The 22,074-nt window shown below is 52.3% G+C and overlaps 1 protein-coding gene across 4 annotated transcripts in view; it reads right to left on the reverse strand.

Annotated features, from left to right (window-relative positions):
• The window catches only part of Glt1d1 (glycosyltransferase 1 domain containing 1), a 73,493-nt gene that overhangs the window by 24,922 nt on the left and 26,497 nt on the right, over positions 1 to 22,074 (reverse strand). For 3 of the 4 annotated variants that reach the window (XM_063225474.1, XM_004999492.4, XM_063225476.1), the window contains 4 exons: positions 12,575 to 12,611; positions 11,562 to 11,618; positions 2,778 to 2,873; positions 1,405 to 1,454 (listed from right to left, as the gene is read on the reverse strand). In XM_063225474.1, the coding sequence (XP_063081544.1) occupies positions 1,405 to 1,454; positions 2,778 to 2,873; positions 11,562 to 11,618; positions 12,575 to 12,611 (240 nt within the window). The remainder of the gene's footprint in view (positions 1 to 1,404; positions 1,455 to 2,777; positions 2,874 to 11,561; positions 11,619 to 12,574; positions 12,612 to 22,074) is intronic. The other variant, XM_063225475.1, reaches the window with a different exon arrangement.

Genomic DNA, 22,074 nt, shown 5'->3' on the forward strand with positions numbered 1-22,074 from the left:
ACATGGTGCGGTCGCTCACATTCTCACCTGGCTGCCTCACTGGCTTTCTGGTCTCTTTCCCCAAAGCCTGGGTAACACCAGGAAAGAACTGATGGCTCCCTGGGTCCCTGGAAAACTAGAAAAACCACACAGACAGGCAGGCCGGACGGGCTCAGAGAAGTTGTGCTGAACCCCAAGGTTGGAATTTTCCAGAATACCGCTGTGCAGAGCAGCCGCAGGGGAGACCCACCGCGGTGTGACACTCACACAGCAGGCGAGACAGCAGCAGAGGGTCGCCCAGTGGGGAGCAAAGGACACTGCACACACAGAGGAGGACCCGCCCTCGCCCACCGGGGCTGCCATAGCAACGCCGCAAACTAGGGGGTCAGAAACCACGCTGCAGCTGATGCCAACAGCCCACCATGGGAGGCTGGGAGTGCTGGGTCCAGACAAACCCGGGCTCGGCAGGGCCTGCTGACGCTCAGACTTCTTCCCCAGCATCCTTGCATGGTGGGAGAGGCAGGGAGCTCCCTGGGCCTCCGCATAAAGACCCTAATTCCACTCACAGGGCCCCCACCCCTTGTCCTGGTGACGTCCCGAAGGCCACCTGCGACATTGTGCTGGGGGTGGGATTCGACTTCAGCACAGGAATTTGCTGGGACAGGGACCTCAGACTGCAACGGGGGAACAGAAGCTGCCGCCTTCAGCAAACACAGCGACCTCCCTGGGAACACGTTCCTGCTGCTGCAGACTTCTGCTCCTCACTGAAGCCATGCCGACAGTAGCAGCCACAGTCTGCGCCCTCTGAGCGCCTCAAAGCAGGTTCAAAGATGGGATGGGGGGGTGGGGAGCGTGCATTTGCCCTGGGCAGTGTTTGCCATTCCCTGTCTACAGCCTGAGACAGTCCTGTTTCCACGCCCCACTGTGTTCCCCTACGAGTTTGTCATCGTCTGCAGAGGGCACTTTTTGTAAAGCCTGACTGTAACGACCTTTACAATCAATCACCTGCAAAGGTTGACAGCGGTGCAATGATCTTTAACTTTGGTCTGGGCCAGCTGACTTCACTTATTAAAAATGGGGCTTGCCCAGCAAGCTCGAGGTCCTGAGTTCAATTCCCAGTTGCAAAAAACAAGAGAGAGCATGCAATGAGGGAAGAGCCGGGCACGGCGGTGCACACCTGTGATCCCAGCACTTGGGAGGCTGAGGCAGGAAGAGCGGGGCCAGCATGGTCTACACAGTGAGTTCAGTGCCAGCCTGAAAGCCACAGTGAGACCCTGATTCAAAAAACAAAGCGCGGAGGGAGGAGGAGGGAGGAAGATAATGTGGTGAGAAGAGTGGTGTGAACAGTCTTAGAAAGGACATCGACAGTGCAAGGAAGCAGACAGAGCTGCGAGGGCCAAGCGAGCACCAGCGGGTGGACCTTACTTCCGGACCCACGATCACCATGTAGACGTTGGGCTCTTCTTGGTGCCATTCTTGGGAAGAAAAAAGGAAAAAGCAGACTTTAAAAACGAATCACGGTCACCGCCAAGCAGAAATCATTCCATCATACACACTGTTTCACAGGACTTTGCCTTTATAATATTAGCCAACTTAAACTGTATTTACTTAGGATTCGTATGTTTGACATGTTAAGTTTTTAGCTGAGATTTTGATTTCCACAGTGCTATACATTATCCAGATTTCTGATGGAAAGTCAGGAGGTTGTTACAGTTTATATCCAGGTGTCCCCCAAAATTTCGGGGGCTCACAGGGGGGCTTTTGGGGAGGTGACTGGATGGTGGGGGCATGATACCCATCACTGGGCGAGTCCCCTGATGAGTTTATGCTTGAGTGACTTTGGAAGGTGAAGCTTGGTGGGAGGAGGTGGCCTGGCCACTGGGGCGTGGCCTGGAAGATCCACCTCCCTCCTCCTCCCTTGATCCTTCCCTGTTCCCTGTCTGCCCTGGAGTCAGCTGACCACGGACTGAACCCTCTACACACTGTGCAGTAAAATACACCGCTCCTCCTTAAGCTGTGGGTACAGGGTACTGTGTCTCATGGTCATGGTTATTTTTCTCTCATCGCTAAGACAAAATACTTGACGCCCAAGATGAAGGAAGGGAAGCTTTGCTTAGCTCACAGTGTGCTGAGGTTTCAGTCCAGTCAGCTGGCTGCAAGGTGGGGTGGCGTGGCGTGGCACGGGGGCAACACTTCAAGGCAGCAGCCAAGACAAAAAGAGAAAAACAAGCCTCTTCTCCTCGCTGTAGCCAGCGCCTCCCTCCAGGGCGGGTACAGCTCACACACCATCTCCTGCCCTCCTCTGGCCCAGGCTGAGGACGTTTACATACCAAGTAAGGCCCCTGGCTCCCTGCTGAGCCTCTCAGTTAAACTTCTAAACCTCTCCAGCTGACACAGCAACACTCAGTGATAAAAAAGTCACAGAGACAAACCAGTACAGACTGCAGAGGAGACTGGAGAGAAGTGAACCAGCACAGGCAGGTGTTGGACAAGGCGCCTGTGCAGAATACGTGGAACGAAGGCTAATTTTATTCCTTTCCTCTCTCCTATGTATGCTTTTCAGATGTTTTATTTTAATATTTTAGTTAATTCGTTGTACTCCTCGGAACCCATGGATATAGGAAGGCAAAAAAAAAAACCTGAACAGAAATTTCTACCGGGACCTGCGGACCCCTCCAGGTGTCTTCCCGACTGTTTCCAAAGCAGTCTCAAAACCCTTCTGCTTGTGCACAGAATAAGAGGAAAGGCTCAAAGCCCCGAGGGATGGGCGTGCCGCACAGGCTCGATTCCAAGCCCACCTGAGAACGCGTCCAGCAGGTACAGAGGGTCCTTCACGCGCCGGAGCCCACACACGAGCAGGAACACGCGCAGGCTGTTGGCACTGGGCTGGATCTCTGCAACACAGGATGAGCGCACGTCAGCGGGGTGGACGCTCCTGCTGGGCCGCTGTGTCCCCCGTCCCCTCTCCTAGCCCTGAGCCTCACTTCCTTGCTGCGAGCCGCGCCCTCTCGGCCCTGAGGTGTCACCCTGCAGCCATGGGGAGACAGGAGGCTGCAGAGCCAGCCCTGCTGGCACTTGAGTGCGAGCCCAAGAGGCCCCGGAAACACTGCACCCAACTCAAGATGGGAAAACACCTGGATTAACTAGACTGAGGTGTGGTGGTGCACACCCGCAATCCCAGCTAAGGGAGGCTCAGACAGGAGCATTGTAAATGCAAGTCCGGTGAGGGGAGCAACTCGGTAAAACCCTGTATCAAAATAAAATGCATGGAGAAGCACCAAGGTTGAGCTCAGTGTGGAGCTCCCAGCCTGCACAGAGCCCTGGGTTTGATCCCCTGCACACAAAGAAAGAAAAAGCAAGCAGAGGCCATGGCCCGAGCAGTAGTGTACCACTGTGCGCCTGGATTCACACACACACACACACACACACACACACACACACACACACGCCAAGTCCACGCAGCTCAGGAATGAGCCTGCAGCTCTGGGAGGCACGCACGGGTCTAAAATCATTATGCCGTGATATGCTTAGTTTTAATGTGTCCATTATACCTCAATAAAACCAGGAAAAAGTTTAAAAATAAAGGTATGTTTCTGTATTTAAAGGCAGGCAGTAGAGGCTTAGGTTTGCCAGATGGGAAGCCGTCACTTGAGACTGGCCGTGGACACCCAGGCTGTGGAGCTCTCTGTCCCACCCCAGCCTCTGGCTCTCTGACCTCTGCTCACTCAGTGGAAGCCTCTGCATGACCTCCACCCTCCCCCAGAGGCCCATGGTGTTCCTGTCACCTGTAGGAGCCTTGTACCCATAGGTACCCTGTAGCAGGGCTCAGCCACCTCTCGGGAACAAGACTTCATGGGGAGACACAGACCCTGCCTGGTTTGGCCCCAGATCCCTGGTGAAGCCACACCAGGAGGACTCGATGGACGTCAGTGCCTGCAAAGATCACTGAGCGCAAAGGACGTGTACGGAGCAGACAGGAGCTGCTCAGCTAAGCTGGGAAGCCAGGACGGCGTCCACCACAAAACCTTGAGACTCCGGGGACTGTCCAAGCCATGCCAGGGGTGTACAGCTCCCCAGAGGCCCCCTTCAACAGCAGCCACTCCTGCTCAGGGAAGACCATTTCCTTTCCCAAGGTTTTCTCAGTCTGGAACAGGAACGTCCTTGGTCTGATGGTCACAAGGCACCGACTAGGAGAGGGATCACCAGACTTTAAGATGGCAGAGAGACATTTCCTGACAGGGCGTCTCTCTCGGCAAAGGCTGGGAGATCATCCCGAGGGCTGGGGTGTGGCTCGGTGAGGAGCCCTTGCCCAGCACACCTGAGACCGTGGGCTCCAGCTCCCAAGGCTGCAAAACTAAAAATGAGCAAAATCATAGGGTCTCGCAATTAACTGTAGCAACTGCACCCTGAGATACTTTGTGAGTGTGGTTTTACACCTACTGCCAACTTGAGTGCTCAGCATGCAGAGAGAAATGTGGGTCAGAGAACTCGAGGTCAGGCCCTGGCCCTGCACTGCCCCGGGTCTCTTGGGGAGGCATCAGGGAGAGGGGGATGCACAGGTGTAACAGCGTGCACTGCGTGTTGACGGCAACTCCTGCACCACAATGCGTGTGCCACACACACACCCAGCCAGTGTGTGACTTTACAAGGTGCTTTAGCTTGACTACGGACAGGACGGACGGACAGGGCGCTCTGATGTCTCCAGATCTACTTCACTTCCTGTTTCAGAGTGCCGGGGCCTGGCTCCCTACCCAGATCGGGAGCTCCTGACCCGGGCGGGCTGGGGGAGGAGCAGGAGGGAACCCTACAGTCCTCGCCCTCCTCTCGAGCCTCTGGAGATGAACCCAATGGGAACTGAGAAAGGGGGTCAGAGGAGAGCAGAAAGGGCCCACTGCTCTTAGGCTAGGTGTTTAGAAAATCAAATTCGGACCTGACATTTGGCTTTGTCTGGTTTGTGTGCACGTGGGGCACACAGAAGAGCCGTTTCCCCGGAAATAAAGACCGCAGTAGAGACCTCCTGCAGGCGGCAGCCCCCACACTCACCCACCCACACTGGTGACCAGCGGGCCAGGCTCCCACGAGGCCTTTGGTGGCCCTGAGGAGCCGCCAGTTCATTCCTGCTGGGCCCACTGAGGTCCCGGGGAGAGGCAGGGGCCTCCCTGATGAGCAGTGAATCTCTCTTCCCATCCTAAGGCAAGACTTGCTTCTGTGCCCTCCTGTGACACCCAGGGAGACCCGAGTCAAGGTTCAGGGCCTTCACTCCCAAGTGTACCGTGTACAGTTCCCATGGCACCACTTCCTGGGCAGTGATATTTTTAGTCTCCACAGCAAAGCTGCATGTGGTCAGACACCACATGGGTAATAGCGAGATACACACGCTGCCTGGGCCCGAGGCGACACATTGGTGCCGGGGGCAGCATCCCTGGCCTCACTTTCCATCCTGGCTCCTGGTCCACCCCCGACAGGTGTCAGACAGGTGCCAGGCGGAGAAAGGGCTCAGGGGCTTCTGAAGTGCATCTGGCTGGATGTTAGCTGGGAAGTCTGACGCCGCATCTTTGTAAGAGCGAAAAGGGGCCGGGGCACAGCTCAGCGGGAGAGGAGGAGCCCGGTGAGCACTGGGTCCTGGGTGATGCACAGCACCGTTGGAGGACAGCAAGGATGGAGAGATCTGGCAATGTTAGTTTTCCACATGAGAAAAAAGTGGGTCTTCAGGGGGAAGAAAAAGACTACGGTACGAGGGAGTCAGGTATATTGGGGTTCACGTATAGACGAGAGACAGACAGACAGACAGGAGACACAGAGACAGAGAGGACAGAGGTGGACAGAGAGAGACAGACATGGACAGAGAAACAGTAGCCCTGAGAGGGAGGAAAACAGAGTGAAGGAAAGAGGCAGAGAGAGTGAATAAGGAACAGAGACACAGTGGGGGAGGAGAGGGGAACGGCCGGTCAGAGCCGCGCTTTGCTTTGCTGGTCTGTGAGCCGAGTGGCCTACAGAGACCACCCCGCTGCAGACATAGTCACTGCCTTCGCCAGCAAACCCGGGACCCCGACCCCAACGGCACCTAAGATGCATCTGGAAATCCCCAGGAAGCCTTCACGCCCAGGTAACCACCTCGATGCTGATGGATGTCTCTCCTGTCAGAGGTGCTGTCATGAACATCACCCGACAGGCTACAGGACAGTGGCCTGTGTGAGGGTCCTGCTGGACCAAGGAGCTGGGGTTTGTTAGTTGGGCTCAGAGACCGTGAACGCGGCTGGAAGACCTGCAGGCTCAGACAGAAGGGCTCACCAGCAGTCATTGTTTCAGAGGCAGAGCACAAACCTGGTCACCAATCAACCCCTGAGCGCATGCTGGAGAATGACTGGGAGCCCCCAGGTCCGGCTGAATGGTTCCTGAGGGTTCCTGGGGCGCTGCCCACCTTCGGTCTCTGTGTGACTCCCCATGTCTTCCGATGTCACTGTCTGGCACTCAAAGTCAAAGTGGCAGACCACAGGGTCAGGGACCACAGTAAGACGGGGAGCGGGAGAGACACGTGGGCCCTCCCCGGAGGACGAGGCCGGGTGATTACCAGACCAGAGCAGGTGCCCGATCGCGAAACCAGAGTCACAGAAACACCTCACATCCTCCCTGCTGGTACTACCCAGCTGGTCACCTGGTCTGACCGGAGTCCACCGGGCCCACACCCCGAGCACGGGCACCACTCGGGCAGAGCAGGAACCCCTGGTGGGGGGCAGTTAAACCCGGGCTGTTCTGTGGAACCCTCTGCAGCGAGGCCGACCCCCAGCCCAGCCAGGAGCCGATGATGGATCGCCCTTGTCTGGAATCCCTGCATCTCAGTGACGTACACCCACCCCGTGATGGATGACAGATGAGATCATCTTGCAGCGGGCAATCTGCAGGGGGCCCTGGCCCTGAACGCCGCACCTGCTTCCCGACCTGATGAAGCAGCCGAGAGCTGGGCACAGCCTCACTGCCCAGCCGGGAGGGATGAGCCTGCTGTGTGCAGGACCTCCCATCAACGCCTGCAGATGCTTCTCTACAAGGAAACTAACAATGGCACGCAGTGGGAAAAAGAGACTTTGCTGGGCTCTTCAGGGCTCCGGGCTCCCTCCTGCCGCGGAGAGCAGGGCGGGATCATGGACTGTCAGCTGCTTCTCGGAAGTGCAGAGCAGATTCCACAGCGGAGGTAGCTGCACCCACCCTGAGCCCACAAGCAGCTCCTCCATGCAGAGCTCCTGCGCACTGTGGGCTCCTCCGTGGACAGCCAGGCGTCCTGTCGTTAAGGGTCTTGGGTAACCGAATTCCGGGTGAGACTCAGGGCTGTGCCGATTCCACAGCATGCGAGGGAACACTGCAGAACACAGGACTCTGCTCTGCCGTGCAGGGAAGGAGCCTCCCTGCTCCGGGGGCCCAGGGTGCGTGGCGGCCACCTCTCCAGGGACAGCCCTGCTGGGTGCTGGGGGCCTGACTGGGTGCAGGTTCTGAGTCGGAGGCTCAGAATCCTGTTAGGATTCCTCCCTCGGGCCCCAGCACTCTGTTAGTGCCTGGGGAAGCAGGCTTAAAAAGTCTAAGTGTCCCCAAAAGGGGCAGCCCCTTTAGTTGACAGCGTTTGAAATACTAACATAAAGGAGATTAAAGCCACCACCCAATTAGAACCGGTAAGTTGCAAGATTCTGAGATATAACATCAACATTCAGAAACCAGCTGCATTTCTGTATCCTAGCAGTGATTCAAAAATGAGAATAAAATCTAAGTCTATAATTGTGTCACAAATAATACTTAAAAATAACTTTTAATGGCTGCACCTTGAGACCGTAATGTTAAGTAAGTCAGAAAAACAAGCTTAAATATCGCATGACTTCTCCTATGTGAGAAACCCAAACCACAAATAATTTCAAGAGCAAAATAAAAGTGAGATACGAGGAAACAGAGAGACAGAGCTTTCTGAGAGGGTGTCTTAGTTACTTTTTACTCCCATTGCTGGGACAAAATACCCCACACCCAAAGTTAGGGAAGGCAAGGTTTACTTATGACAGTTCTTGGAGGTTTCGGTCCGTACTCAGTTGCCTCCAAGGCGGGTGGCATTCATGGCTGCTGCAAACAGCAAGCTGGAAACCAGAGAGAGAGAGACACCTTCTTCCAGCCATTACATCACATCCTGTTCCACCCTGGGTGGGTGTAGCACTCACACCCCAAATCCAAGCCCTAGACAATGAACCAATAACAAATGCATAATTGCATGAGGCTTGGGGGTCACCAACATAAACCATGACAGAGGGCAAGGGGCAGAGGGGAGAAAAGAGCAGGAGCCTGAGCTGTGCACACGCCCCAGCTCCACACGGGGGTGCAGACGCTGTGCACTGCACACGGACTCACAAACACACTTTAAAAAAGCGTGAGAGTCGCATCAATGATTCTGAAGACACGATACAATACATAAGACTTCATTAAAGGGATGCAAAGGTTTGCAGGTTTTAAGACAGCAATTCTCCCTAAATTCATCTATAAATTCAGAGAAATAGGATTTTATAGTAACTGACAGGATGCTTCTGAAATTTATGTGGACGTGTTAAAAACTCTGTATTACCTAATATAATTTTAAAACAAAAGTCTTGACTAATATTACCTGTTTTCTAGATTTATTAAAAATCTACATCAATAAGTAGACATACAGATCAATAGCCAACTCATAGATAGTAATTATCAACAAAGATACAAAGCTATTTAAAAGAGATAAAAGAATATTTTTAGTGTTTTCCCTTTTCTCTCTCTCTCTCTCTCTCTCTCTCTCTCTTTCTCTTTCTCTCTAAAAATAGGGTGTCATTCTATAATTCAGGTTGCCTTGAACTCACTACATGGCCCAGGCTGAACTTGAACGCACAGAGACCCTCCTGCCTCAGCCTCCTGAGTGCTGAGATCACATTTATAATTGATGATACTGGAACAACTGGAAATTCTTACAGAAAAACACTGATCCCTACTTCACACTACACACAAAGATTAATTTCAGATGGATTTATCATACTAAATGAAAGCATTGCAAATGTTAAAACTTCTAGAGGTAAAAAATAAAAGGTGTCTTTTCTGCCTTAGGGTAGGTGATTTGTTAAACAGACTGAAAAATATACTAATCATTTGTCATGGTTTATGTCTGTGGCCCCCAGGCCTCATGAGTTTGCATTGTGCATTTGTGATGGTTCATTGTCTAGTGCTTGGATTGATGGTGTCAGTGCTCCACCCACCGAGGGGTGGAGCCAGGATGTGATGTAATGGCAGGAAGAAGGTATGTTTTTCTCTTTTCTGGTTTGAGCTTGCAGCCACCGTGAACGGCGGTCCAGCCATGCCCTCCTGTCTTGGAGCCAACTAAGTGTGGACTGAAATCTCCAAAAATTGTAAGAAATAAACCTTTTCTTTCCCAACTTGGGCATCAGGTATTTTGTCTCAGCAACAAGTAAAAAGTAACAAGTAAAAAGTAATTTTAAAAAATTGACACAACTAGCAACAAAACTAAAAACTGCTAGTTGGGCATGGTGGTAGTTCCAGCACTTGGGAGGCTGAGGCAGGAGGATCTTTGCAAGCTTGAGATCAGCCTGGGCTACAAAGTGAGATCAAGGTCAGCCTGAATTGCATAGGAAGACCCTGTCTCAAAAAGACAAACCAAAACAAAACAAAATTATTCTTCAAAAGCCATGGCTAAGGAAAAGACACAGAAAGAGAAAAGACATTCACACATTCACAGTACCTACATGTGACAAAAATCTCAGAGCCAGACCATGAAAAGTTGCTACAAACCAGTCACTGAGAGACACCACAGGAAGAAAGGACAAACCGCCTGGGCGACCCGACCCAAACCACGAGACCAGAATGAGCAGAGCGCATGTGAGCTGGGCTGGGAGGAAGCACCTCCTCATCACTCAGAGTAATTACAGTTGAAAAGGCGGCAGCACCAACTCTGGGACCAACGCATGGAGCTCCTAGCAACTTCTGTGGAAGCATAAAGTGTTAAAGCCACCCAGGGTGATGGCGCAGGTCTGTAATCCCGGCACCCTGGGAGGCTGAGGCAGGAGGACCCAAGTTCTGGCCCCATCTAGGTAACTTAGCAACTTAGTGAGACCCTGTCTCGAAATAAAAAACAAAACAGGGCTGCTGATGTAACTCAGCGTGAACTCTCCAGGGTCAATACCCAGTACCAAAACAAGAAGAAAAAATTCACAAAAGGTAAAAGACCTTGAAACCTGTTTGGCAGGAATTTCGGCATTTGCTTCTATGAGAAGCTTAGGATAGAACCCCGGGTCTCACGCGGGAACTCTACCACAAAGCCTCAACTCCAGCTCCAGCCTCCGGTGGCTGATTTTTATATTTCTATCCAATAATCAAACTATCCAACGCAGAGGCCCTTATTGGATAAATAAAAACACATGTGCATGTGCCAAAACCCTTACAGGAGAACACTTACAGCTAAAACCAGTGACAGCCCACAGTCCACTGGCAGGACAGCAATGACCCCTGGTGTGCCTGCACAGTGGAATACTACACCGCGATGACAAAGGTAGCCATAGGTGTTCAGGAGCGGGTGGAGAGATCGCCAACATTTCACGAGCAGAGAGAGCCTGCTGTGGGGTCCCACTTGGGTGAAGTCCAAGCGTGTGGAACCCGCTGTGACAGCAAAGCCCCAGAGGGAACTGGGAACAGCTTGAGCCAGAAACGCTGCCCACTGACAAGGACCCCAGGACCCTGTCCCTGGAGGCCTCGGGCGGAAGCCCCCCGACTTTACACCTGAGTCCACGTGCCTTCTGACTGGACGCAAAGAATATCAGGGAGGTAAGTGGTGCTGCATGTCCGCCTTGGCTCTTCAGAGCCTTGTCATGATAAGACCCCACTTCACGTTGGGTGCTGAGATTCCAAGTGACTGAACCAGGCGGCTTCTCCTGTTTCCTGAACCGTCCTTTGTTTCTGTTCTGCTTTGGGTACCGGGCATTGAACACGGGGCGCTCTAACACAGAGCTGCACCCTTTTGAGACAGGGTCTCAGTAAGTCACTCGGGCTGGCTGTGAACTTGTGACCCTCCTGCCTCAGCCTCCTGAGTAGCTGAGATCACAAGCGCTCACCACTGTGCCAGGCCATTCTCCACGGCACTAACAGTAAAATGCGGTGAATGCTGGAGGCCGACGTCTGACAGCAAATGTAACACAGTGACTCTCAGAAGTGCTGAGAACAGTGCGTCAGGGAGGCCCAGCCCCCAGAAACTGCCTGCCCTTCTGTCCTGAGGGCAGGATCCCCCCAAGGTGCAGGGGCAGCAGGGATGTCTGACCTCCTAGTCTCGTCTCCCACCATCACTGTTCATGACGTCACTTCCTGCTGCCCTGGGCTTGTTCATGACGTCACTTCCTGCTGCACAGGTCTACTTGTGATGTCACTTCCGGCTCCACTGTTCCTGCTTGTGGCATCACTTCCTGCTGCCCGCCCCTTTGTGACATCACTTCCTGCTGCACCCCCTTGTGGCGTCACTTTTTTGCACTCGCCCCGGGACCAGTGGATTCTCCGGGCTCCTGAGCAGGACGGGCCCTGGGCCGCCTCACCTGCGCGCTGGAGGAAGCTGTTCCAGTCGAAGGCAGCATTTGGCGTTGTTTCGATTCCTGGTCAAAGGAAGGAGGAAGAGGTCACTTCGTGGAGCCGCTGGTGCCAGCGGTCAAGGTGGCTGCAGTCTCAGTGCTCAGCACTCGAGGCGGCCCCTCCCGCTGCTCCCTCCCAGGGCTTTAAAGTGACCCACGTTCCAAGTGAGCATCAGCCTTTCCCAGCTGCGCCCCTGGACTGGGCCACACTCCTCGGGGCCACGCAGACCTCGGGTTCCTTCAAGGGCACATTGTTTTTTTCTTTTGAGGCAGTTTTGCTAGGGAGCCCAAGCTGGCCTCAAATTCACAGCAGCCCTCCTGCCTCAGCCTCCCGAGTGCTGAGGTTACAGGTGTGTGTCGCCACGCTGGGCTATAAAGGCACTTTTAACACGGTGTCTGACACACGAACAACTGAACTCTGACAGGCCCCTCTCAAAGGACGCCGTCACTGGAGATGGGCGGCTGCTGTCGGCAAATTGCACCCGGGGCTGCTCCTGCATCCACCTGCACTGCCGCTGCCCGCTCTGCACTGCAGATCAGGGGCTGCGGCCGGGCCTCAGCTCAGTGGGTCTCCCTGAGGGCCCTGATGCCTCCATGGCGCCAGGGTCCAACCCTGGGACGCTCTGCCCTCAGCTACCCCCAGTCTTCAGAGGATTCCTCACTGCGAGGCAGTCTTGCTAATCCCCCAGCAGGACTTGAACTCGCAACCCCCAGGCCCAGCCTTCCTTGCCTTGCTTGGTCTAAACACACCACAGCGGGACTAGAGCTCCTGGGGAAAAGGGTCCTGGACCTGCATTTTAATTATTCTTGTGTAAAATCTCTCCTCTTCATCTTTCAGTCCAGATTTAGAAACAGTACCCACTGTTCTTGTTATTTTAAGCAAAGCTTGGAATCCTGTGTCACCCATAAACTGTGAATCCCCAGAGGCTGCGTCCTTTTAAAATACAACATACGTGTGTATCGGACGTAAAACTGCTCACCTTGGCTCTGCACGTAGATCTTACCCTTGGTGTGCGGCTTTTTAAAGGAGAGAGAGAAGACGGGTGAGTGTGACAATTTGTCTTATGCTTTTTAGAAATAAGACAAGGCGTTAAAAACCCTGTTGGCAGGGGAGCCCGACCGGTCAGTGGTCAGCGGTCAGAGCACAGCCGCTACAGACACGGCTCTGCGAGGGACAGGGCCACTGGCCCGGCGTCCATCAGCAGAGAGCAGCTTCGCAGCGGTGCGGTTACCGGGTTAGGGCCACAGCTGCTGGGCTCAGCGGGGCAAAGCCAGGGCCAGAGCCATGGAGACACAGGTGCCCCCCACCCAGGACAAAGGATGAAGGGACAACGGGAGGGGGAAGAAGAAGAAAAGGGGGAGGAAGTGGAGGAAAGGAAGGGGAGGAAGCGGGGCCCAGTATCAAAGGTGGCGGGGAACCAAAAACCGGCCGAAGGGGCAGCTTCCTGCCCACCGGAGGCCAGCCCGACCTCAGGGACGGAGCCCAAGGGTAGCACTGGCCTCCTGGGGAGGCGGCACTTGTGGGGCCGCCATTAACCTTTGATTTCCTTTTGGTGTTCCAGGGAAACGATGCACACAAAAATAGCAGAGGGAAGCCAGGGGTGGTGGCGCACACCTGTGACTCCTGCCCTCGGGAGGCTGAGGCAGGAGGATCGCTGCAAGTTCAAGGCCAGCCTGGGCCAACTAGCAAGACTCTCAAGAAAACAAAAAACTGCCAGAGGGAAAAGAATCATTTCTCCAGCTCACCATGAAATGTGGCGGAAATCTTTTCAAACTCAGGTTTAGGCTCAAAAGCAGCAGCAGGCAGAGGGTGAGCCAGTGGCTGTGAAGTGACCATAACGGCCTGCCACGCCAAAGGCTGGCTCTCCTGCTTATTTATTTACTTATTTTTGAGACAGAGTCTTGCTATGCAGTCCAGGCTGACCCTGAACTCCGGACAGTCCTCCTGCCTCAGCCTCCTGAGTGCTGGGATTACAGACATGTACCACCAGCGCCCACAGCAGCTGCGTCTCTTAAGTGACCAAATGCAATCATTTCTGTGAAAATGTCCAGATTGAGCTTTTATGGCCTGTGACCCAAATATTCTGGGCCGCTGCATAAAGGATTAAGTTAGTGAGATAAGTGGAGGTCGGGGAAGTCAGCCCTGCTGTGTGTGTGTGTGGGAGTGTGTGTGCATGGGTGTGTGTGTGTGGGTGCAGCGTCGGGCCTGGCGCTGTGTGGGGTGTCCCAGGCCACTCTGGCCGCACCCTCACGTCAGGTTTACACTCAGGCAGAGGCCAAGGGTTGGGCAGCCCTGCCCTGGGATGAGACACGAGGGCTCGGTCGGCTGGGATCGGCCAGTGCCCACCTCCTGTCTGACTGCGAACAGAGCCCCCGCCAGCCCTGCCGCCCTGCAGAATGCCAGACACCCTGGAACTAGGGGAGCTTAGGAAACAGTTTGCAAAACCCCTTCCCCACCCCTTAAGAAGGAAATGGTGAGGGCCCTGCACTCGGGTCCCCTGCTGTCTCTCGGGAGCTCTTCCTGTCCCCCATTTCTGGTCCCCGTTTCTTCTCCCCAGTAAGTTTCCTCCTCTTAAGAAGGTCATACACGGCCAGCTGCAGCCCTGTGAAACCACCTCCTGCACTATTCCAGCGGCTTGGTCGGGGTCTCAGTGAAATTCTCAGTGAAACGGGGGCTTGGGGGCATCGTCCTCAATGCCCCTGTAACGCACTGGCTGGGAAAGGTCGGAGGCGGGGCTTGAGCTCTGCTAGAGACACAGAGGCCAGCAGCCTAGCCAAGAGGCTAGGAGACACTAGCCTAGTGTCTCCTAGGGTTCCACTGATTCTCCAGAATTTGATTCTAGACGGAGGTGCAAGAGTTTACAGTCTTGTCGCTGTTTGCATTAGAAATAAGCTTTGCAATGAGAGCTCCACAAACCCGGAAGGCTCCCTCCGAGAAATTTCACCCTTCCCCCTACTTGGCAATTAACCAGCAGCTCGGGCCTGCAGGGAGAAGGAAGGAGCCCCGCGTGGAGACGTGGGGTTTATGGGCCGCCCTTTCCCATCTCTGAGCGTTAGTTCCCTAAAACTACTGAGATCTGGGAGGGATGATCCTTCGGCCTGGTGCACACCCCGAACCATGTCACTGAGGCTGTCTTAAGATCTGGTCTGAGCAAGTCCAAAAGAATAGCCGCGGTCTAAGAAACAACGTAGACCTGGGTTACTTTCTGTCATCGGCTGAGAGAAATCGGGCAAAGCCGAGCGGCTCACCACACTGACTCTGGGAAACACTTCCTGCATCAGAGACACAAACGCAAATCAGTTTTCCTGGCCTGGTCTGTGCTGCTTCATTCACTCTGTTGGGGCTCAGAGCCCATGGAGGGTCCTTGCCGTATGGATGAGCGCTTTGAGGCTTTTCTTTATCCCGAAAAAGAGGGCTTGGGACATGCGGGGTGGCAGTGAAGACGCTGCCCCATGAAGTCTCTGAGAAACGATTACCTAACGTGGCCCCTGCCGACTGGGCGGGCGGCAGCAACCTGAGAGCTGGTGCTTTCAGATGAGAAGCGAATGCTCGCCAGGAGCTTTTTAACGGAGGGCTGGACACAAGGCCCCAAGACTCCCCATTCCCTGGTTCCCATAACTCAGGGGTTCATCCTCTGAGATGCGACTGTCTGCAAATGGAAACCACAGTAAATACTAACTTAATGTGGTCAGCAAAAATAATAATTATTTTGAAATTACAGTAACATCTTCTGCTTGGGGTTTTGTTCAAAGTATGCAAAGAATAGTTCCAAACCACTAAAAGAAAACCAGGCCTACTCACAGATCTGTCACAAGCCATATCTATGCCACAGAACACACACAGTGGGCACTGCTCAGGGGACACGGTATCTTTCATGATCTCCCTCTACCTCTTCCATTAAAACTCAGCTACCAGGCCGGGCATGGTGGGACAGGCCTGCAGTGCCAGCATTCAGAAGGCTGAGGCAGGAGGACTGCTGCAGATTAAGGCCAACCTGGGCTACACAGCAATACCTTGTCTCAAAAAACTAAAACTCAAAAAACAACAACAGAAACAAAAGTCTATTACCAAGCAAATACCAAGAAAAATACATGCTAAAAAGGTGAAAGAGACAGAGCCATGCGTGAGCCCTGCAGTGGACCCACAGAAATGTTTTCCACGGGAAGAAAACAGCGGGCAGAGGAGCAGCCCAGCGCCAGGGCGCCTGCCTAGCACGTGTGCGGCCCTGGGTCCAGGCTGGGCATTGCAGAAACAGGAAACAGGAAGAGCAGACAGGACCAGCTGGGTCCTGATCTGCCACACCTGACGGCCGCGCCCAGGAGACCGGAGTGATCCAGACAGACATCGGGGAGGCCAGGACTGAGGCCTGGATGCAGCAGCGGGAATGTGGGCGGCAGGGCTTCGCTGCTGGGAAAGGGGAGTTTGACAAGGCACAAGGGTCGGACTTGTGTTTTCTGTTACTGCTGTTTTCAAAATCACAAAAGCAATAAGAAGCACATTCCATAAACCCTTCTAAGCTGGGATTACTAAAATCTGACTCTGGTTTGATAACTGGGGAACACTCACCGAGCTGTAACCCGAGCGGAGCCAGCTCCCCGAATTAGAGAATAGGAGACGGGGAGCCAGGGCTCGGAAGGAGAGGCCGGCTTAACCGCTCAAAGACACATAAGTAAAAACGGTCTGTCCACAAAAATCCACCTGAGATAATCCTGCAAATGCAGGTGAGTAATAAAGCTTTATATTATTCAATGTGTTTTTTATTTAGTAAAACGAATCAAGAGTATGGAGCTGAACTTTATCAAAATGCACACAGGAAAGTACAAACAGGCGCCAGTTTCCCCATGAGAACTGTGAGCATCGCGAACTGCAAACAGGTACCAACAAAAAAGTGAAAATTGGAAAAATCAAAAGGCCTTGTCCTAGAGGTATTTGTAAAGCACAGAAGACAAATGTTTAAATGTGACGCAGAACAGCCTCGAGTGCTCATTTAACCACCCACCCTCCGCTTTAAGCTGTAAAGACAGGTGCATCTGTGATGGGCTGGAACCCTGGGACCGCTCTCTAAAACTCACATTCTTGACTGGATTTTGAAATCTGTCCTAGGAACAAGCCTTGCCAGTTGGTCTCTAAGTGACTGGCAGATGTCCAACAAGCACCCAGGTCTGCAGGGGCCTGGTTTGTGCCCAGGGCTCATCCGGGCGTCAGTGGTGTGGGGTGTGAGGGGTGCACTGGGGGCGTGGCCCGCAGACCCCTGTGCTGCTCCCTGCAGCTCTGCCAGGACTTGGGGAGTGGCACACTTACCCCGTCCCCTACAAAGGACCGCACAGTGCCCTCAGCGTGGGCACTCAATGCCACTGCCACTTTTCCCCCAGGCAAAAAGCCAGTGTCTCCTCTTTCCTGGGAAGAGCAGTTTGGCTTTGTGGGGCCCTGAAAGGGTGCAAAATGTGTGATGTCCACAGACCCATGGGGATGACCACATCGAGAGCCACAGGGGCCAGTCATAGGAGGACAGAGGGTGGGCAGAGACCCGAGGGTCTGTTTTCCTTTTTCATTCTGACAGCTGCAGTGCACCAACCTCCAGTCTCAGGCCGCTGAGTGTAACATGCAGAGGGATGCAGGCACACTCGGAGTCCTCCCATCCACGGGTCCAGCAGCCTGCACTTTGGAAGAGACCACCACAGCCCTGCAGTGGCCGTGCTCCAGCTCCCTCCTGGTGTAGGCTTCTCCAACACCACATCGTGCAGACCTGAGCCGTGTGAATAGCAGCAGCAGGGCCAGGACCATGGGTGACCAGGGTGTCCTCGGTGCACAGCACCAAGGAGCCAGCAGAGGACGGGCTCGGGATGCAGGGACCATGGCCGGGCAACAGCCTCGCCACCAGAAGACACCGCCTGTGGCTTCTCTGTGCCCTGGAACTGTTTGCCTTAGCTCTCTTCCCATTCTTCCATGAGGACCCCTCCACCCCAGCTCATTCGCCTGCCCAGATTGTGGAGAACACCAAAGTGGATGAGAAATTTCTGGGAGGACAGCAGAGTGACGGACCGCAGAGACACAGCCTCTCCCAGAGGTGGGGTCCAGGCTGGAACAGAGATGCGAGGAAGAAGGGGGTGCACCCTCACCCCGCTGCCGGTGTTCACACCGCTCGGGTCTGCACTGGGACCAAGCTGCAACACGGCCGCTGGCAGGGCTGGTGGACGCTTCCAAAGCCCAGACTGCCGGGCACATGGACAGGAGGGGACCCCGAGTTTTCCTGCCTTCACTCTTCACACCACACCCCACGGGCTGTGACTGGAGACTGTCTTTCTTGGTGCAGTTGAATGCACTTTCACTGTCTTCTCAGCAAGGATCTGAAGCAAGAATTGAGCCCACAAGGAAGGTGAAGAGAGCCTTCAGCAAAGAAGGAGGAGGTGGCCGGCTGCGCTTTCTCTCTGAGCCTGGACTCACTGGGCTCACGGGAGAGGCAGCGCGAACCTGCAGGTGCACAGAGACTACTGCTGACCCCAGAGGCCTCCACCGAGACACGCACCAGGGGAATGGAGCACTGACGTGGCAGACTGCAGTGGCTGGTGAGTTACTGGGGTTCAGACAGCTCCCAGGAAAGGGCCTGGCCAGGAGCCATCACGGAGAGGGGGCCAACTGAGCTTGGAAATCAGAGGCGCTCCAGGCCAGCTCCATGTAGCAGTGGCCTGCGTCAGGGTGAGAGGAAACCAAATTCAAGTCAGCAGGAGGCCAGGGAGCCCAGCTCAACTGGGCAGGGAGCGAGTTCAGGCCAGCAGGAGGCACGCGGGGTGCTGCAGGCTGAACAATCAGGTTCCGGCTTCAGAGCCAAACTGCAGTGGGAGGAAAGGTGCGGCTCACTGGGGTTCCCCACTGCCCACCGGAAGTCTGCAGCTGACCTCCTGGGGTCAGTGACCTCGGGTCTGGGTCCTGCCTGCCAGGGGCAGCAGGCACACCCTGAAGTGGACACTTTTTCCTTTTCTTCTTTACTTCTATTTTTTATTCCTTTATGTTTCTTTTTTCATGATTGTTCGTTCTATTTTTTATATGAGTAGAAACATTTTTCTGGTTTTCAGGTTGTTTTTATTTCTTCCTTCCCTCTTGAGCTCCTTTCTTCTGAACCGGTTTACCACAGTTTGCATCACCTTCCTCTGTCCTCCAGCCTTGCTTCTAAACTCTTCCTCTCCTATTTCTCCACCCCCGCACCTCTTTTAAATTTTCACCCTGATGGTAAAATCACCACGGCTAGGGTGTATTTACCGTATACAACTTTATCACTTGTTTTAATTACGTAACCATCAATCCAGTTCACATGCTACAGGTGGCAAATTGATAGTGACCACAGTTTGTCCTTTTGTAGGCAACTCTGATGCTGTGGCGCTTAGTGATGGAGCTACTTTAGTCAAGGATTGTCCTTCCCAGTATGCCACACTGAGACTGCCCAGGGGCAAAGGCCAACCCTGCAGGCCAGGGCCAAGGAGGCAGCAACTTCTCATCCCTATAAAATGAAGAGGTGAGCACTGGCAGCAGCTTCAAAGCCATCCAGAAGACACCCCTGAGAAGCAGTCACTTCCTAAGGGTTCTAAATGTTAGTAGTAAAGCTACTGCCACAGGCAACCTATGAGCATCCACTGGCAAATTAAACTAAAGCAAATAAAAAATGAGAAGACACTTCAACAAGATGCAACCCCAGACCTGCAGCTCACTAAACGCAAACCCAGAGGGCGATGAGGCGGGACAGTCTGAAAGCCACCAGCTGGACTCTCTGAAGAGTTACAGCAGAGGTAACAAGCAGGTGAAGGAGGCTCCAGAGAAAATCAGATCAGAAAATATCTCTCAGATAGCTACAGAGACGGTGACCACGATGAGAGACATGTTAGTGACTCTAGAGCAGATACAGGTTTAAAAAAGAGAGAGAAGAGATCTCAGAAAATGATAGAAACCATGAAAGACCAGCTTTGGAAAGAAATGGAACCCACGAAGCATTCGCAGAGGTATTCAGCAGATTCCACTGAAATTACACACAACCAAATGGGTCGATGTGAGGACAGGTACAGAAAAAAGATGGTGGTTAGTGACCATGAAAAGAAAGATTTCTTAAAAATAGCAAAACATCTCACACACACACACACTAACAGCTGCTAGATGATACGAAGAAAAATAACAAAACTGACTGCAGTCGATGAAAAGCAGGAGAGAGTGAAACTGGCATGTTCACAGTGAAAGACCTGTTCACAGAAAACTTCCCAAGCATGGAAAAAGGATTTGACATACAGCCAGGCATGGTGGCTCATGCCTGTAATCCCAGCACTCGGGAGGCTGAGACAGGAGAACCGTTGTGAGTTCGAGGTCAGCCTAGGATACAAAGTGAGTTCAAGGCCAGCCTGAACTGCATAGCAAAACCCTGTCTCAAAAAGACCAAAGAAAAAGAAAAAGAATTTGACATCAGCTAAGTGAGGCATATAGAACTCCAATTAACCATATAAAATAAAATCTGCCTCAAGGCATATAATAGTCAAGATTCCAGAAATTCAATAGAATAGAATTTTAAAAACTGTTAGAGAAAACCATCTATAAAGGAAAGCCCATTTGAATCACACCAGACTTCTCAGAATAAATCCCGAAGTCAAGGAGAGGTTGGCGTGAAGAATTGCAGGCCCAAAATGAAAACAACCTCCAACCTAGATTAACTCAAAACTGTCTTTCAAAACGATGGAGAAATAAGATACTTCCCTGACAAAGAACACCGGAGGAAATCCATGAGCACCAAAGCTGCACTCTGAAATGTTCTGAAAGACATTCTAGAAAGAGGTACTGATGACCAGCTCCAAGAACCAGAGCAGAACGAAAGCATCAGGCAAGGAAAGCAATAAACAGGGGGAAGAAGAGAACCACCAGCAGAAAAATAGCACAAGAATAACTCCATACCTGTCATTTATAGCCATCAGCATTAATGGTCTCAGTTCACCAGTGAAAACACACAGACTGACAGAATGGACCAAGAAGCAGGACCCAACAATATGCTCCATCCAAGACACACTTTGATTCAGAAAGAAACTCATGAACTAACAGAAACATAGAGCAAGTTTAAATAAACATCTTAATGTTGAACCTCAGTCTTCAAGAAAAAGCAAAGCACGTCAAGCCCAAAGCTCATAGAAGGGAGGAAATTATAAAGCTCAGAGCAGAAATTGATGCAATGGAGACTAAGAAAACGATACACAAAACCAATGAGAAAAATCCTACAAAAAAATGAAATAGATGATCTTTACCTTGATCTGATAAAAGCCATCTATGACAAATAAACAGCCAACATCATACTTAATGGTCAAAAATCAAAACCTTTCATTCCAACATCAGGAACAGGACAAAGATGTCCACTATCACCACTCTTATTCAATATAGTCCTGGAAACATTAGCTAGGGCAATTAGACAAAAGAGAGAAATATACGGAGTAGGAATAGGAAAAGAAGAAGTTAAGATTCCCATTATTCACAGGTGACGTGATACTCTACACAGAAGAGCCCAAAACCTCTACCCAAAGACTTAACATTTCATAACCAAATTCAGACACAGAGCTGGATACAAAGTCAACACTCAAAAACTCAACAGCATTCCTGTACACAAACATCAAACTCACTGAGAAATAAATTAGGGAACTCACACCTCTCACAATGCATCCCAAACAATGAAATACCTAGGAAGCAATCTTATGAAGGAAACAAGAGACCTACACTGAAAACTACAGTAGTCTGAAAAGGAGCTAGGAAAGGATGTCAGAAAATGGAAAGACCATGCCCATGCTCTTGGTTAGGAAGAACCAACCCAGTGAAAATGCCCATACCCCCAAATTGTTACATACGACTTAATCAAAATACCATCCACAGACCTCACAGAACTAGCGGGAAAAATTCCTAAAATTCATTTGGAACCAAGGGACCTAGATGGCAAAAGCAGTTCTAGGCAACAAAGGCCAGGCAGGGGGCATCACAACCCCTGACTTGAAATTATACTACAAAGTACAGGGCTGTAAAACAGCATGGTACTACCAAAAATCAGCAGACCTAAGGATTGGAACAAGCCTGAAGATGCATAAACTCCAAACACACTCAGCCACCTTATCTCTGACAAAGGGGCCAAACATGTTCACTGGGAGACAGACAGCCTGTTTAATAAGCAGTGCTGGAAAAACTGCCTTTCCGCATGCTGCGGATTAAAACTAGACCCATCTCACTCACTACAGCCTAAACCAAAACTGAACTGGATCAAAGATACAAATATTAAAACAGCTACATCTACTGGAAGATAGACTAGGCAGAACTCCCGAAGACATTGGTGTAGGCCAAGACTTTAAGAACAAAAAATTCTGTCACACAGGAACATCACAAAGAGTAACTGGGATCTCAATTTATTAAAAAGGTTTTTCATACCAAAAGAAGCCAGCAGCAGAGTGAAGACACAGCCCACAGGGTGGGGAAAAT

This window comes from Cavia porcellus, unplaced genomic scaffold, assembly GCF_034190915.1.
Source record: "Cavia porcellus strain 051 isolate PalLab524CR breed Dunkin Hartley unplaced genomic scaffold, mCavPor4.1 scaffold_16, whole genome shotgun sequence".
In the NCBI taxonomy this organism is placed as follows: Eukaryota; Metazoa; Chordata; class Mammalia; order Rodentia; family Caviidae; genus Cavia; species Cavia porcellus.